The sequence below is a fragment of the Bubalus bubalis genome, chromosome 9, assembly GCF_019923935.1.
Source record: "Bubalus bubalis isolate 160015118507 breed Murrah chromosome 9, NDDB_SH_1, whole genome shotgun sequence".
Lineage (NCBI taxonomy): Eukaryota > Metazoa > Chordata > Mammalia > Artiodactyla > Bovidae > Bubalus > Bubalus bubalis.
Window position 1 is genome coordinate 93,489,869 of NC_059165.1, and position 16,816 is coordinate 93,506,684.

General features: G+C 46.4%; 1 protein-coding gene across 1 annotated transcript in view; it reads left to right on the forward strand.

Annotated features, from left to right (window-relative positions):
• Positions 1–16,816, forward strand: part of VAV1 (vav guanine nucleotide exchange factor 1) — a 64,281-nt gene that overhangs the window by 16,698 nt on the left and 30,767 nt on the right. Inside the window, exons 2-9 of the mRNA XM_025293333.3 lie at positions 12,268–12,384; positions 12,887–12,945; positions 13,063–13,128; positions 13,286–13,394; positions 13,486–13,581; positions 15,249–15,317; positions 15,502–15,605; positions 16,518–16,617. Of these exons, the coding sequence (XP_025149118.1) occupies positions 12,268–12,384; positions 12,887–12,945; positions 13,063–13,128; positions 13,286–13,394; positions 13,486–13,581; positions 15,249–15,317; positions 15,502–15,605; positions 16,518–16,617 (720 nt within the window). The remainder of the gene's footprint in view (positions 1–12,267; positions 12,385–12,886; positions 12,946–13,062; positions 13,129–13,285; positions 13,395–13,485; positions 13,582–15,248; positions 15,318–15,501; positions 15,606–16,517; positions 16,618–16,816) is intronic.

The following is a 16,816-nucleotide window of genomic DNA, read 5'->3' on the forward strand; positions in this document are numbered from 1 at the left end:
CTTTGTTGCTGTGCGCTGGCGTTCTCTAGTTGCAGCAGGCAGGGGCTACTCTGCGTTGTGGTGCGTGGTGTGGTACATGGATTTCTCACTGCGGTGGCTTCTCGTGTTGCAGAGCGCGGGCTCTAGGCACGCAGGCTCAGTAGTTGTGGTTGCCCTGAGGCATGTGGGATTCTCCTGGACCAGGGATCAAACCCGTTTCCCCTACATTGGCAAGTGCATTCTTAAACACTGGACCACCAGGGAAGTCCTCCTACAAGTCTTTATTCCAATGTCACTCTCTCAGTGAGCCTTCTCTGGCCCCTTCATTTAGAATGGCACCCCTTCCTGGCATGCCCCATCCCGTTATCCTACTAACTTTTCTCGTTTAATATTTACCACCTCCTAACAAGCATGGCACCCCACTCCAATACTCTTGCCTGGAAAATCCCATGGATGGAGGAGCCTGGTGGGCTACAGTCCATGGGGTCGCTAGGAGTCAGACACGACTGAGCGACTTCACTTTCACTTTTCACTTTCCTGCATTGGAGAAGGAAATGGCAACCCACTCCAGTGTTCTTGCCTGGAGAATCCCAGGGATGGGGGAGCTGCCGTCTATGGGGTCGCACAGAGTCGGACACGACTGAAGTGACTTAGCAGCAGCAGCAATAAGCTATATGAACTTCCCAGGTCATTCGGTGGTAAAGAATCCACCTGCCAATGCTGGAGACACAAGAGATATGGGTTCAATCCCTGGGTCGGGACAATCCCCTGGAGAAGGGAGTGGCAACCCACTCTAGTATTCTTGCCTGGAGAATCCCCATGGACAGAGGAGCCTGGCGGGCTACAGTCCATGGGGTTGCAAAGAGTAGGACATGACTGAGGGCACACGCACACACACACACAAGCTATATACACACTCATGTAACACATTTGTTGTCTGTCTCCTGCCAAAATGTCAGCCTCATGGAGGCAGGGATGTAAATCTTTTTTTTTTCACAACTGTATCCCTGGCATTTAAACCAGTGTTTGGAACATAATAGTTGCTCAATAAATATTTCCCTAATCAGTGAATGAGTGGCTAAATGATCAGAGACCCTTTCATGCTATTCCCTTTGCCTGGAACACTTTTCCCCCACCTCACACTCTAAAATAATATTTGCAATAAGTCCCCTACATACGAATGGAAGTCCCCATTCCCTGTAAATCTAACTTTTTCATAAGGCCAACAAAGTTAGACCAGGTACCCAAAACTAACACAATCTGTTATATAGTGCTGTACTGTAATAGGTTTATAATACTTTTTACACAAGTAGTGGGGTTTCCCAGGTCGCGCGGTGCTGAAGAATCTGCCTGCCAACGTGGGAGCCACAGGAGATGCGGATTCGATTCCTGAGTCGGGGAAGAGACCCTGGAGAAGGGAGTGGCAATCCACTCCAGTATTCTTGCCTGGGAAATCCCATGGACAGAGGAGCCTGGCGGGCTACAGTCCACGGGGTCGCAAAGGGTCGGTCAAGACCGAGTGGCTAAACAATGACAACTGCTTGGTGTCTGTCTCCCTACTAGACTGTAAGCTCTGTAGGGACAAGGTTCTGTCTTAGCCACCGCCCAGTCCCAGGATGTGGCATACAGCAGGCATTCAACACATGCTTGCTGAATTAAAGTGTGGCCCTGACTGTTGGGTAGGGGATAGAGTGGAGATTCGACTGGTATTTTTATTTCCATGGTGAGGATGAGGAAACAGAGGAACCGGGGAGATGCAGTGACCCATCCAAGGTCCTTCAGGTTGCAGTTGGCTTGGCTGAGAGTCAAACCCTGTCTGTCTGATCCCCTGTACTGGTAGTGAGATGTTGAGTGCGTGCTAGAGTGGGAGGGGAGGGGATGGGGAGAGAGATGGGCTGGAGCAGGGAGGGTTTTGAATGCCAGGAAGAGGCGTTTATACTCAGCACCTCTGCTTGCAGGCTTCGAAAAGGATGCACAGCACGCCCACCCTCTCTGGTCTGCAGGAAGAAGTCTTGCGAGCTCAAGATTAAGGGGCTGCACGGGCTGAATGCGGCGGGGCCGCCCTTTTTCGGTCTCCCCCGAGCAAGCCCTGGTAACAGGCATTTCCTGTTTCCGGTCGGCTCCCTGGGGCTGGGGTGGGGGTGGGGGAGCTGGTTTCTGCTTGTTTGTGGGCTCGGCTCTGGCTTCTGACTCTCCTGCTTCATGTCCCCTACATCCCGTCGCCCCCATCTCCAGCACCCCAAGGGACCTCTATCGCTGCACACCAGTTCCCCGAAAGAGGGTGATGAACTGGCCGACCTTTCCAGCCCTTTCTTTGCCTGGGGCAGGGCTGTGATGGTGGGGGACCTGCAAGCAAGGGGGAAGTGTCTGGGTGCTGATTTGCATATGGGCGAGATGCCAGCCCAGCTCAGAGGTTCTGGTGGAGGGAGGAGGGGAACTGAGGGGGTTGCACCCCCTCTCCCCCAGCAGGGAGGAAAAAAGTCTCCCAGGCCACTTCTCCATTTAGTCAAAGGGCCTCCTGTCCTTTGCTACCTTCGCCCACACTTCCGGCTACCAGGAAGTCCTTCTAGTGGTCTAACCTCAGTCACTCCTGCTGTCAGAGGGAGCCCCTTTCTTCACCTGGCCCTACTCCAGCCCAGAGGGCTGATGAGTCATACCCTCTTTCCCCTTTTGAGATGTCACATGACTGGGGCGAGGCTTAAGGCTCAGCTGATCTTCCTGAGGTCAGCAGAGAACTTCCTCCCTCAGGCCAGATGGGGCCATCTGTTCTGTTGTAGGTCCTGTGTGGACTCATCCCACAAAGGCTGTCAGGCTGTAGAGTGGTACATGTGGTTCCTGTCACATGCTGAGCCCCTCAAACTGCTCAGTGGTCTTTCCCAGCATCAAGGTCTTTGCCAGTGAGTCGGCTCTTCGCATCAGGTGGCCAAAGGATTGGAGATGAGATAACACACTGAGCTCAAAAAGTCAGTCACTTGCTCAGGCTCTATGAGGGTTATTAGCCTGCTTGCTCTCAGATCCCACCTGCACTTCTTTGCTTTGCTCTGTATCAAAGGGAACTACATTTCCCAGGTGCCTTTGCACCCTGGTTTCCAGGTAGTTCCACCTGCAGTGTGGCACCATGAAATGCAAGGCAACCTGGTATAGTTTGAAGAGCTTGGGCGAGGAGCACTGCCTCTGGACCTGCAGAGCTGGTATTTGGCTCCCCACTTCTACTTGTGTGGGCTTGGGAAGGGGCTATCTCCTTTCTGAGCCTCAGTTGTCCCATCTGTCAAATGGAGATCCATTCCTTCATCAACATTTTTTTTGAGCACTGACTGTGTGCTGGGCCTTGAACTAGCTGTTGAGGCCACAGCAGTGAACTAAATACACAGAGAATCCTGCCTTCGTGGTGCTGATGTCCTAGAGTGTTGGGGGGGGGGGCTTGTGTGGTGGAATACAGACAGACAATCACAAAATAAATAAGTGAGGACTTCCCTGGTGGTCCAGTGGTTAAGAATCTGCCTGCCAATGCAGGGGACACAAGTTTGATCCCAGGTCCAGGAAGATCCCACATGCTGCAGTGCAACTAAGCCTGAAAGTTGCAACTACTGAAGCCCTTGAGCGCTAGAACCTGTGCTGTGCAACAAGAGAAGCTACTGCGATGGGAAGCCTGCACACTGCAACTGGAGTCTAGCCCTCGCTTGCCACAACTAGAGAAAGCCCACGAGCAGTGACAGAGACCCAGTGCAACCAAAAATAAATAAATACATTTAAAAAAAATTGCAAAGTGAAATACGTGTATGTTACAATTTTATTTTATTTTTTGGCCATGCTTCTCGGCTTGTGGGGTCTTAGTTCCCCAACTAGGGATCGAATCGGGACCCAGGGCAGTGAAAGTGCCAAGTCCTAACCATTGGACCACCAGGAAATTCTCTACATGTTTAAGTCGAGTGGTTGGGAAGGTCATCCTGAGAAATGACATTTCATCAAAGGTCCAAAAGCGGCAAGGAAGGGAGGCACCAAATTAATTGAGGGGATGAATAGTCTTCTAGGAAGAGAGTAATCCGGTGCAAAGGTCCTAGGGCTGATCTTGCCTGACTGTTCTAGGAATAGTGAAGAGGGCCAAGTGGGTGAGGGGAGAATGGGGAGGAGCTGAGTGGAGGGAGGTGATGGTGGAAGGTGGCGCGGGTGAGCTGCAGAGAGGACTTGGGTTTGCATCCAGGCGTATTGTCTTGGAGGGCTCTGACACTCTTTTTAAGAGGGAAAATAGGAACAAGGTGTAAAATGTAAAATACAACTCAGGTTGCTTTAGGTGCATGTGTGCTAAGTTGCTTCAGCTGTGTCTGACTCTTTGAGGCCCTATGGACCGTAGCCCGCCAGGCTCCTCTGTCCACAGGGATTCTCCAGGCAAGAATACTGGAGTGGGTTGCCATGCCGCCCTCTAGGGGATCTTCCTGACTCAGGGATCGAACCTGCATCTCTTACATCTCCTGCATTGGCAGGCAGGTTCTTTACCACTAGTACCACCTGGAGAGCCCTTCTAGATGGTAGGAGCTGAAAAATATTTGTTGATGATCACAAGGGGCATTCAGGCAGAGGGAAAATAGGAACAAGGTGTAAAATGTAAAATACGTAACATTTAGGGGTGGAGAGGGACATCATACTAAGGGATCCCAGGGTAGGGGAATGAGGGTGAGGACTCTGCTTGGGTGAAGAAACTGGGGGAGGCTTCCTGGAAGAAGAGTATTGGAGATGAGCCTTGAAGGATGAGCAGAAGTCCACTAAGCAGATGTGACAGGAGCTCTTAGCTCAGGTTCCAGCTGTTCGTTTATTGCCACGTGTGTAATTAGAGGAACAATTACAAGAAGAGCTAGAATGGGCGGTCATGGGGTCTCTGAGGATCATTCAGACCACAGCTGGCTCTGGCCCTTAAGGCTACTGTATTAGGATAACACTAGCTGCTGTAACAAATAAGCCTTTGCAGTGACTTAATTCAATAGATGGAGAAGGCAATGGCACCCCACTCCAGTCCTCTTGCCTGGAAAATCCCATGGATGGAGGAGCCTAGTAGGCTGCAGTCCATGGGGTCGCTAAGAGTCAGACACGACTGAGCGACTTCACTTTCATTTTTCACTTTCATGCATTGGAGAAGGAAATGGCAACCCACTCCAGCGTTCTTGCCTGGAGAATCCCAGGGACGGGGGAGCCTGGTGGGCTGCCGTCTATGGGGTCGCACAGAGTCGGACACGACAAATGACTTAGCAGCAATTCAATAGAAATTTATTTCCTGTTCACCTAGTAGTCCAATGTTCCTCCTGGTATCAGGAGGGAGGTTTTTTTCTGATGGTGTGATTCAGAGACTATTTTCATTTGTGGCTTTGCTATCCCTTAAAGTCTCAGCATCATTTCTGCCTGTAGACAACGGGAGAAAAGAAAGTATGCAGAATGCAATTTCACTTCTTAAATACATTGCCATGAGAATGTTGCATATTATGAATACTCACATTCCATTGGCTGGAACTAGGCATATGGCCACACCCACTTGCAAGAGGGGATGGAAATGTAGTTTTTGGCTGGGCAGTCAACTTTCCAGGAGCAATTCCATATTATAGAAGAGAAAGCATGAATTCTCGTGGACTTCCAGTGGCCTCTGCACAGGTAGGCAGCAGAAATAGAACTAAGGCCTGGGAGGTGCTATGAGATACCCAGCTTGCTTTGTGACCTTGAATAAGTTCCTCCTGTCTGGATTTTTTTTCCTCTCTCTGGGTGATGAACATTGGAGACTAGTGGCTACCTGAGGTCTTTTCCAGTTCTGGGAATTGATGGGTCGGTGAATGCTCTTGGGCTTTCCAGCTGGAGCTAAGAAGATGATGGTGAATACAATCGTCGTGATGATGGTGATGATGATGAAGATGAATATGATGATGGTGGTGATGGTAATAGTGACTATGATGGGGACATTGATCATGACGATGAAGATGTTTATGATGATGATGGTGATGGTAATGATGATGATGGTAGTAATGGTGATTGTAATGGAGACGTTGGTCATGATGATGAAGATGGTGATGATATTGATGGTGATGATTATACAGATGATTATGGTGGTGGTAATCGTAATACTGATGATGTGATAATCACTATGATGATAATGATTATTTCCAGATATTGAGGTCTCACACCATGCTGAACCCTTTACATGGATTATTCTATTGAATTACAACAACATGCCACAGTGGGCATTATGATGGTCCATGAGGAAACAAGTTCAGAGAGGGGAGGTGATTTTCCCAAAGACACACAGCAAATAGGAGAATCTCCTCTTATCCTTCTTTTGGACACACCTTGATCTTAGTTCTCCAACCAGGAATTGAGCCTGGGCCCTTGGCAGTGAGAACATGGAGTTAGTTCTAATCACTGGGCTGCCACAGAATTTCCTTCGTGTGTCCTTTTGGATTAGGGGCACTGTGGGAGTTTATTCTCCATCCTGTTCTCTACCTTACCATCCCAGGATCTCTGTCCTGGCTCTAGGGATTAAAGATTGTAAGGTTTAAAGAGAGCCCTGGAGTTCAGTGATGGTCACATAAAAGATGTTCAGTGAAGAGTCATTCTGCGATTTTAATAGTAATTGCCTTGAATCTATAGCTCAGTTTTGGTGAAGGCTGAAAATTTAAAAATATTGAGTTTTTCTAGATAAGAATTAGTACATATGTCACTCTAGTTATTTAGATGCTCCTTCATACCTTTCCATAAAATTTTATAATTTACTTCATAAAGGATTTGTACTTCTTTTGTTAGATGTGTTAGATATTAACCAACTTTGTTGTTTGTGTAACATTTTGTTGTTGTTTAGTCACAAAGTTGTGTCTGATTCTTTTGCGACCCTATGAACTCTAGCCCGTCAGGCTCCTCTGTCTGTGGATTTTCCAGGCAAGAATACTGGAGAATATATTAGCTACTCCAGGGGATATTCCTGACCCAGGGATTAAACCTGTGTCCCTGAATTGGCAGGTAGTGAGCTTTTACATTTTTTAGGTGATGGGAAATGCTATCCTTTTAAAATCAAACCCAGTTTTCATACAGGGAAATGCTTGGTTCTTCAACTTATTGTTCAATCAGTTCTAGCAAACACATACCCTTGTGCAACCCACACCCTTATCAAGATACGGAACTTTTTCATGACTTGCAGCCTTTCTGAGTCAATCTCTTCCACCTTCCCCACCCCAGAAGCAACCACTGATTTGATTTCTATCACCGTAGTTTAGTTTGGCTTATTCTAATATTTCACAAATGTTATCTTTAAAAAACAACACGTTTTCTGATTGTTGTTGATGTGCCGACATGTGATGCACTAAGTTGAGTTTGTATTCAGTGGCATTGCTATTTTATTGATTCCAGTTATTTATGTGTGTGTTCTTTGGGGCTTTCTATGTTGATAATCATATCATCTGCAAAACTGAGCATTAATGTCTTTCTTTTCTAATTTCCTTTTCTTTCTTTGTCTTGTCTTACAACACAGGTTAAGCTCTTTGGTGCAATATGAATAAGAATGAAAAGTGGGCACTCTTGCCTTAGTTCTGATGTCAAAGAAAATTTCTGCAGCATTTCAGTCTTAAGTGTAATGTTTTGCTTTTTACCTAAGACAAAGGTTTAAATTTTTTAAAAAGTATTTATTTATTTGGCGGCACCAGATCTTAGTTGTGACATACAGGATCTTTAGCTGTGGCATGTGGGATCTAGTTCCCTGACCAGGGGTTGAATTCCGGCCTTCTGCATTGGGAGTGCGGAGTCCTAACCACTGGACCACCAAGCTAAAATTTTATAACACTATTTATATCATATTTGTTTTATACTGATTTCTGTTTATAGCACTTGATCCTGGTTTTCTTTGAGAGGAGGATGTTCTCGCCTTAAATACATTCAATTATGTTAAAGTTCATGTTCCACGTAGAATGGCTTAAGTAGGCTGTGGATATGGAAATAATTCAGAAGAAGATACAATCTGAAGATGAAAGTGTGAGATACAAAGATACAGAGAACAGTGTGTGTATTGAATTGATTCATAAATGCAGCTAAGTTTGTACTCCAGCTGTGTCTGTCCCTGCCTGAGTTTTCTTATCTATAAAATGAGTATAATAGTTGTAATTATTTTGTAAGATTATTGCAAGGATTCCATGGTATCTCTCATATAAATATGATTACATATATTTAAAAAATTTAAAATAAATTCCCCTTTACATTATTTTAATCATTTCTTATCTGACTTAAATGTGGCCACATGCATGCGAGCAAAAATATTCACAAATATTGAGGCAGAATAGCCTCCAAAAATCTATAATTTTTAGGTACATAGGAATTAATGACACTGAAATTATAATCAGGGTTTTACACTGGCATTTTAGAGCCCATAGATGTTGTGTGACTCATTTTTACCTTTTTCAAATGCAGAACAAAATTGAGAGTCACTTCAAAAGAACCAAAGATTCAGTATCGGGGATTCGATTGATATAACTCACTATACTAGTTGAGTCAAGAACAAAATACACTTGCTTGTCTTGTATAGGTCTTTGAAATCACTTAATCAAAGTCAACATCCATTCCTGATTCAATGAAATAAGCAAATACAAAGACTTTCCAAGAAGCTAGGAATACAAAGAAACTTATTTAAATGGATAAAAACGTTTCTATAAATTAGAAGTTTGGGATTAACATATATACCCTGCTATATATAAAATAGATGACCAACAAGGACCTGCTATATCGCACAGGGAACTATATTCATTATCTTATAACAACTTATTTATTATTATTATTATTTTTGGGCTGCACTGGGTCTTCGTTGCTGCGCTGGCTTTCTCTAGTTGCATCCCATGGGGGCTGCTGTAGTTGTATGCGGGCTTTGCATTGCAGTGCTTCTCTCGTCACAGAGCACAGGGTCTAGGCTCATGGGCTTCAGCAGGTACAGCATGTGGGCTCAACAGTTTGGTGCAGGGGCTTTGTTGCTCCACAGCATGTGTGATCTTCCCTGATCAGGGATTGAACCCGTGTTGCCTACATAGGCAGGCAGATTCATCACCACGGGACCACCAGGGAAGACCTTGCAAAAACTTACAATGGAAAATAATCTGAAAAAGAATTATCTATCTGTATCTGAATCACTTTGCTGTACACCTGAAACTAAGACAACATTGTAAATCACTAATACTTCAATTTTAAAAAAAAGAAAAACAGAATTTCTGTTAGGAACCAACAGCGAACATTATGATTAATGGGGACACACACAGTAGAAGCATTCCTGTTTAATTTTTAAATTCATTTTGATGAGCTGACCTCTCTACACAGAGAGAGTAAAACTTAACAGAAGCAGAGTAGAACCATGGGTACAAGGAGCTGGGGGTAGGGGTGGGGAAATTAATGGGCAGATATTGGTTAAAGGGTATTAAGTTGAAGTTACATAGGATGAGTCCGTCTGGAGCTCTAGGGTACTGTATGACTGTACTTGGTAACACTGTATTGAACACCATAACTACGCTCTGAGAGTAGATTTCAAGTGCATTCATTATACACGAAAACATGGTGACTATGAGGAGTGTTAATCAGCTTGACTGTAGTAATGCTTTCACTATGAATAAGTACATCAAACCGTCCTGTTGCTTACCTTATATATATATATATATACATATTTGAAGATACATAAATTTAAAACACTATAGAGAAAGTGCTGAGAATGGAACAAGTGGCAGGTGCTCATGGTGACTTCCACTGCATGCAAAGCAATAAAGTTATAGTCAAGAAAATCGACTCCAGATTCACACCATCTTGGAATTAAATTTCAGCTCTTCCATGGTCTTCCTTTTGTTTGTTTGTTTTTATTTGGATTAAAAAAAATGAAGTATAGTTGATTTGTGCGTGCTAAGTCAACAATTATATAGTTGATTTGTGCATGCTAAGTCACTTAAGTCATATCCAACTCTTTGTGACCCTATGGACTGTAGCCCAGCAGGCTTCTCTGTCCACGGGGATTCTCCAGGCAAGAATTTTACGGTATTGTTAGCTTCAAGTACATAGCAAATATGATACAGTTATATATATGTGTGTGCTGTGTTTAGTTGCTCAGTCGTGTCTGACTTTTTGCGAACCCATGGACTGTAGCCTGCCAGGCTCCTCTCTCCATGGGGATTCTCCAGGGAGGAATACTGGAGTGGGTTGCCATATATTCTTTTTCAGATTCTTTTCCATTGTAAGTTACTTCAAGAGTATTGAGTATAGTTGCCTGTGCTGTACAGTAGGTCCCTGTTGTTTATTTTATAGTCAATAGTGTGTAAATCCCCATCTCCTAATTTGTTACCCTCTCGGCCTTTCCCCTTTGATAACCAGAAGTGTGTTTTGTATGCCACATGCTTACTCTTTTTCCTTTTTTAACTTCTTATTTTATATTGGAGTATAGTTGATTAACAATGTTGTGTTAGTTTCAGGTTTACAGTGGGGTGATTCAGTGATACATATACATGTATCTGTTCTTTTTCAAATTCTTGTCCCATTTAGGTTGTTACATAATATTGAGCAGAGTTCCCTGTGCATATAATTTTTTTTTTGGGCCACACATTCTCCGACGGGGGATCAAACCTGTGTCCTCTGCACTGGAAGCGCAGAGTCTTAACCACTAGACCACCAGGGAATTCCCAGCCACAGAGTCACTCTTGCAGTTAATAATCTTGGGCAACTTTCCTTCCCTCTTTGAGCCTGCTTCCTTTTAGGTAAAATGGGCATCAAAACTTCACAGGGTTATCAAGAGAATGGAACAAGTCTGAGTGCCCAACCACATAGAGTAGGCATCCCCAAATACAAATATTGTAGAATCACAGAGTTGTTGTTGTTTAGTTGCTAAATCATGTCCGACTCTTTTGTGACCCCATGGACTGTAGCTCCCCAGGCTCCTCTGTCCATGGGATTTTCCCAGGCAAGAATGCTGGCGTTTGTTGCCATTTTCTTCTCCAGGGGATCTTCCCGACCCAGGGATTGAACCTGTGTCTCCTGCATTGCAGGCAGATTCTTTACCACTGAACCACCAGGGAAGCCCATTATAGGTTATTGCTGCTGCTGCTGAGTCGCTTCAGTCGTGTCCAACTCTGTGCGACCCCATAGACGGCAGCCCACCAGGCTCCCCCGTCCCTGGCATTCTCCAGGCAAGAACACTGGAGTGGGTTGCCATTTCCTTCTCCAGTGCATGAAAGTGAAAAGTGAAAGGGAAGTCGCTCAGTCGCGTCGGACTCTTCGCGATCCCATGGACTGCAGCCTCCCAGGCTCCTCCATCCATGGGATTTCCCAGGCAAGAGTACTGGAGTGGGGTGCCATTGCCTTCTCTAACAATAGTATTAGACAACCTTAAATGCTTGCATCTACTATTTTTGAAAATAAAAATATTTTTACATTGCTCTGAAAAAAGACTCTGTAATGACCTACACGGGATCTTAAAAAGAGTGGATATATGTATATGTATAACTGAAAAACTTTATTGGAGAGCAGAAACTAACACAACATTGTAAATCAACTATACCCCAATAAAAATTAATTAAAAATAAAGTGGTTAATAGTTAAATTTTTTATTGTGGTAAACTATGCATATTTATCATTATATATAAATAAAATAAGTATATTTTGTAAATATAAATAAAATTTTATATGAAAATATACAAATAACATATATATAAAATAAAACAATAATACTTGCCATTTTAACCACTTGTAAGTATACAATTCAGTGGCATTTAATACATTCATCATGTTGCGACACCATCACCACTATATCCAAAACTTTTTCATCATCCCCAACAGAAACTCTGTGCCCATTAAACACAGACTCCCCATCCCCTCCCCCAGCCTCTGGCATGCCCCCCATCCTAATTTCTGTCTCTATGGATGTGCCTTTTCTAGGGACCTTATATAGGTGGTATCGTACACCTTTCATCTTTCTGTGTTTGGCTTATTTCACTTAACATAATGTTTTCAAGGTTTATCTGTGATGCAGCATAAATCAAAATGTAATTCCTTTTCAATGGCTGAGTAACATTCCATTGTTTATATACACCAGATTGTTATCTGTTAATGGTTAACTTTGTATCTTATGAGTTGTACTTCAGCAAAAAAAAATGCCAGGGTAGATGTGGCTTCCGGTACAGCTTGATCTTTCCTGAGAGGGGGCTGTGCCTTCTGTTCCGTCTTCTGTGCAAGACCTCAAGCCCAATGGCCAGGAGTCAACTTCTCCCCTATCCCATTTTGTTTCCTCCAACCTCGTCTCTCTTTCCACAGTTCCTCTGCCTTAAGAATATCCGCACCTTTCTGTCTACCTGCTATGAGAAGTTTGGCCTCAAGCGGAGTGAACTCTTTGAGGCCTTCGACCTCTTCGATGTGCAGGATTTTGGCAAGGTAAGATGGGACTGAGCTGCCTGTGAGATGGACACCTAGAGCCCAAAGACTGGATTTCAATTCATTTCCATGAATGTCTACACTGGACAAACCAAGCGTTGTCAGGGAAGGACTGCTGGGCTAGAACAAGTCATACAGCAGGTGCAAACAGGCTTGCTTGGAACACGTGGAACCCAGTTTGAGTCCCTGTCCCATCACTTGCTGTGTGACCTCAGATTTGTGGCCATGCCTCTCTGAGCCCTAGGTCCTTTGTAACTTGGAAATAAGATCATCCCATTCTGTCTGAGTGGTTATGGCGATTGACTAGAACAAAGGGTTCAAGTGGTGGGTGCTCAGTTAAGGGAATGTGGACATGCTGACGTGGGGACATAGGAAGGTGGGAAGATTCTGAATTGGGCTCCCAGGGACATGAAGTCTAACCTCAAGGTCAAGTGCGTGGAGGCTGTGTTCTGGCATGTGGGTGGGCAAGGGGCTTGCTGAGCAGCCTTGGCCCCCATCACAGGTCATCTACACCCTGTCCGCTCTGTCCTGGACCCCGATTGCCCAGAACAAGGGGATCATGTGAGTAACCACGTGAGCTGACAGCTCTGGACCCCATTCGGCCCTATTCCTCCTCCTTGAAGCCTGCTGCCCACTTGGCCCCCTGGGTCTCTGCTCATACCCTCTGGGTTCCCCCAGGCCCTTCCCCACTGAGGAGAGTGTGGGTGATGAAGACATTTACAGTGGACTGTCCGACCAGATCGAGTGAGTGTCTGAGACCATGATCCTGCCCTGGTGGTCTGAGGAGACAAGTCCCCGCCATGGGGGGTGGGGGTCTGAGGGGACATGGCCTCTCCCTGGGGTGTCGGAGGGTCCCTGGTCTGGGGGCTTCTCTGGCTCCGCCTGACTCCGCGTCCTGCAGCGACACGGTGGAGGAGGATGAGGACCTGTACGACTGCGTGGAGAACGAGGAGGCAGAGGGCGACGAGGTCTACGAGGACCTCATGCGCTCGGAGCCGGTGCCCATGCCGGTGTGTGGGGGCGCAGGACCGGGTTGGGCAGGCTCATGGGTGGGGCGCATCCCCGGACACCCCAACATCAGCCTCTCCTCCCCACTCTCAGCCCAAGATGACAGAGTATGACAAGCGGTGCTGCTGTCTGCGGGAGATCCAGCAGACGGAGGAGAAGTATACCGACACGCTGGGCTCCATCCAACAGGTGATGCTCCGACCCGGTCCTGGCCAGACGCATGCGCAGAGCGGAGAGGCATCATCCAGCCCACACGGGCTTGGGGATGTTTCCCGTCCTCACTGCTCCGTATTTCTTCGTCTCTCATAGTCTCTGGTCCCCTCCGCGTTGCTCCCTACTTCTCCCTCTGTTTGAATTTCTCTCCTTCTGTGTCTCTTTATCCCTGTCGCCCTCTTTTCCTGTATCTTCATTTGTCCATTTATCTCTATTACTTTCACTTTCTACTTGCTCTTTTTCCTTTGGCCATCTCTCGCTCTTTTTTTTTTTTTTTTTTTTTGCTGCACTGTGTGGCATGTGAGATCTCAGTTCCCTGGACCAGGGATCTAACCCATGCCCCCTGCAGTGGAAGCATGGAGTCTTAAGCACTGGACCACCAGGGAAGTCCCTGGCCATCTCTTTTTTAACCATTTTATTGAGATTTAATCAAAATGCCATACAATTCAGCCATTGAACATCTACAATTTAATATTTTCTGGTATATTCACAAGGGTTTGCCACCATCATCACTGTTTATTTTCAAAAACATTTATTGGAGTATAGTTGATTTACAGTGTTGTATGTGTGCTCAGTCATGTCCAACTCTTTGTGACCCCATGGACTGCAGCCCGCCAGGCTCCTCTGTCCATAGGATTCTCCAGGCAAGAATACTGGAGTGGGTTGCCAGGGCCCTCCTCCAGGGGATCTACCTGTCCTGGGGATTGAACCTGTGTCTCCTGCGTTGGCAGGCAGGTTCTTTGCTACTAGCGCCACCTGGGAATCCCACAAAGTTGTGTGAAGGTGAAGGTGAAGTCGCTCAGTCGTGTCCGACTCTTTGCGACCCCGTGGACTGTAGCCTACCAGGCTTCTACCAGGCTTCTCCGTCCATGGGATTTTCCAGGCAGGAATACTGGAGTGGGTTACCATTTCCTTCTCCAGGGGATCTTCCCAACCCACCACTGTTTAATTTTAGAACGTTTTCTTTTTTTCCTGTTGTGTTGGCCTTGCAGCTTGTGAGATTTTCGTTCCTGGGCCAAGAATTGAACCCAGGCTCTTCTAACCATTGGACAACCAGGAAATTCCCAATTTTAGAACATTTTCATCATCCCTCAAAGAAACCCCATACCCCTTAGCCATCACCCCTTAAACTCTGATTTTCCCCCAGCCCCTCCCTGGCACCCACTAACCTACTTTCTGTCTCTGTGGTGTTACTTATTCTGGACATTTCATCTAAATGAACTCATTCACCGTGTGGCCTTCTGTGCCTGGCTCCTCTCGCTGAACCTCGTGTTTCAAGGCTCATCCACACTGTAGTGAGTGTCATTGCTTCACTCCTTTTTCCGGATGGACCACATTTTGTTATTCATTCATCTGTCGATGGACACGTGGGTTGTTTCTGCTTTAGGAATTTATGATAATAAATTCTGCATGGAACAGTCCTGTACAGGTTTTTTGTGTGGACTTTCTCCATTACTCTTTTCTCTCATTTTCTGTTTCCTTGCCTCTGTCTCTTTCTCTCTACACATCTCTCTCTCCCCCCCAGTCTCTTATGTTTCTATTTGTCCCTTTCCATCTCTGTCTCCTCCTCTCTGTGTCTCTGGGGCTTGCCTGGAAGGAGGAGTCTTCCCCTTCTCCATCCTTCTCTCCCCACTCCCCCACAGCATTTTATGAAGCCCTTGCAGCGGTTCCTTAAACCCCAAGACGTCGAGATTATCTTCATCAACATTGAGGTGAGCTGACTGATTACTGCCTTCCCGGGCTTCTGTACAGAGGGGATGGTTTGCTGGCTTCACCTGTCCCTGGGGTGTGGGGGTTGGGAGATGAACCTCGTAGGGTGGGCGGATGATCCTTCTCCCACCCAGCATCCCCAGCTCCAGGCTCCCACCCCAAGCCTCACCCCTTCCCTCCAAGTAGGACCTGCTTCGTGTACACACCCATTTCCTAAAGGAGATGAAGGAAGCCCTGGCCAACCCCGGTGCATCCACCCTCTACCAGGTCTTCATCAAATACAAGGAGAGGTGAGACCCAGGCATCCAGCCCAGACCTCTGGAGGTCACCCTGCCCTGCCCAGGCTGGGCATTCAGGGGACATTGCCTTCATAGACCACCAAGCAGAGAAGGCTTTTCTTTCCTTGCTTGTGGGCACAGTGCTGCTCATCTCTGGTTAAATTCCCAGCTCTTCCTCTTGTGAGCTGTATAGCACTAGAAAGTTGCTTAACCTCTCTGTGCTTCTACTTCTGCATCTCTAAAATCAGTGTGATCCAAAGAATGTACCTCTTTGGGGTTGTGGTGAGGATCGAATAAATTGATGCCTTTTTTTTTTTTTTTTAAGTCTCTCAGTCATGTCTGACTCTTTGTGACCCCATGGACTATACAGTCCATGGAATTCTCCAGGCCAGAATACTGGAGTGTGTAGCCATTCCCTTCTCCAGGGGATCTTTCCAACTGAGGGATCAAACCCAGGTCTCCCGCATTGCAGGCGGATTCTTTACCAGCTGAGCCACTAGGGAAGCCCAAGAATACTGGAGTGGGTAGCCTATCCCATCTCCAGAGGATATTTCTGACCCAGGAATCGAACAGGGGTCTCCTGCACTGCAGGCGGATTCTTTGCCAGCTGGGCTACCAGGGAATTCTACAGAGCTTAATGTGGAACTTGGCACACAGTATGTGTTCAATAAATTCTTATTAAATAAATGAACATTAAGCAGAGATGATATGCCAGGTGCTCCACTAAGAGCTTCTTGTGCATTATCTCATTTAATGCTACAATAACCCATATGTGGGAGGTGCGATTGTTATGCCCATTTTACAGACAGGGAGACTGAGGCTCAGCACCATCCAGCTGGGAAGAGGCGGGGCTGGGATTGACACCCAGATCTGCCGGACCTTGGTGCCAGTGTCATTCCCCGGCCGCCTGCCCTCTTCCTGCAGGTTCCTCATCTATGGCCGCTACTGCAGCCAGGTGGAGTCGGCCAGCAAGCACCTGGACCGCGTGGCCACAGCCCGGGAGGATGTACAAATGAAGCTGGAAGTAGGGGATGGGCTTCATCTTTGCGGGGGGAAGTTCTCTCACTTCTTTCCACTCTCTGGGGGGCAGTAGTGGGGAGACTGAGCTGGAGAGAGCATCCCTTCCTGCTGCAGCCCAGCCAGGGGTCTGCCCGCTGAAGGTTTGCAGAGGGAGGTACTGATCAGCCAAGTGGGAGAAACTGACCCCAGCTGAACCCTGTACT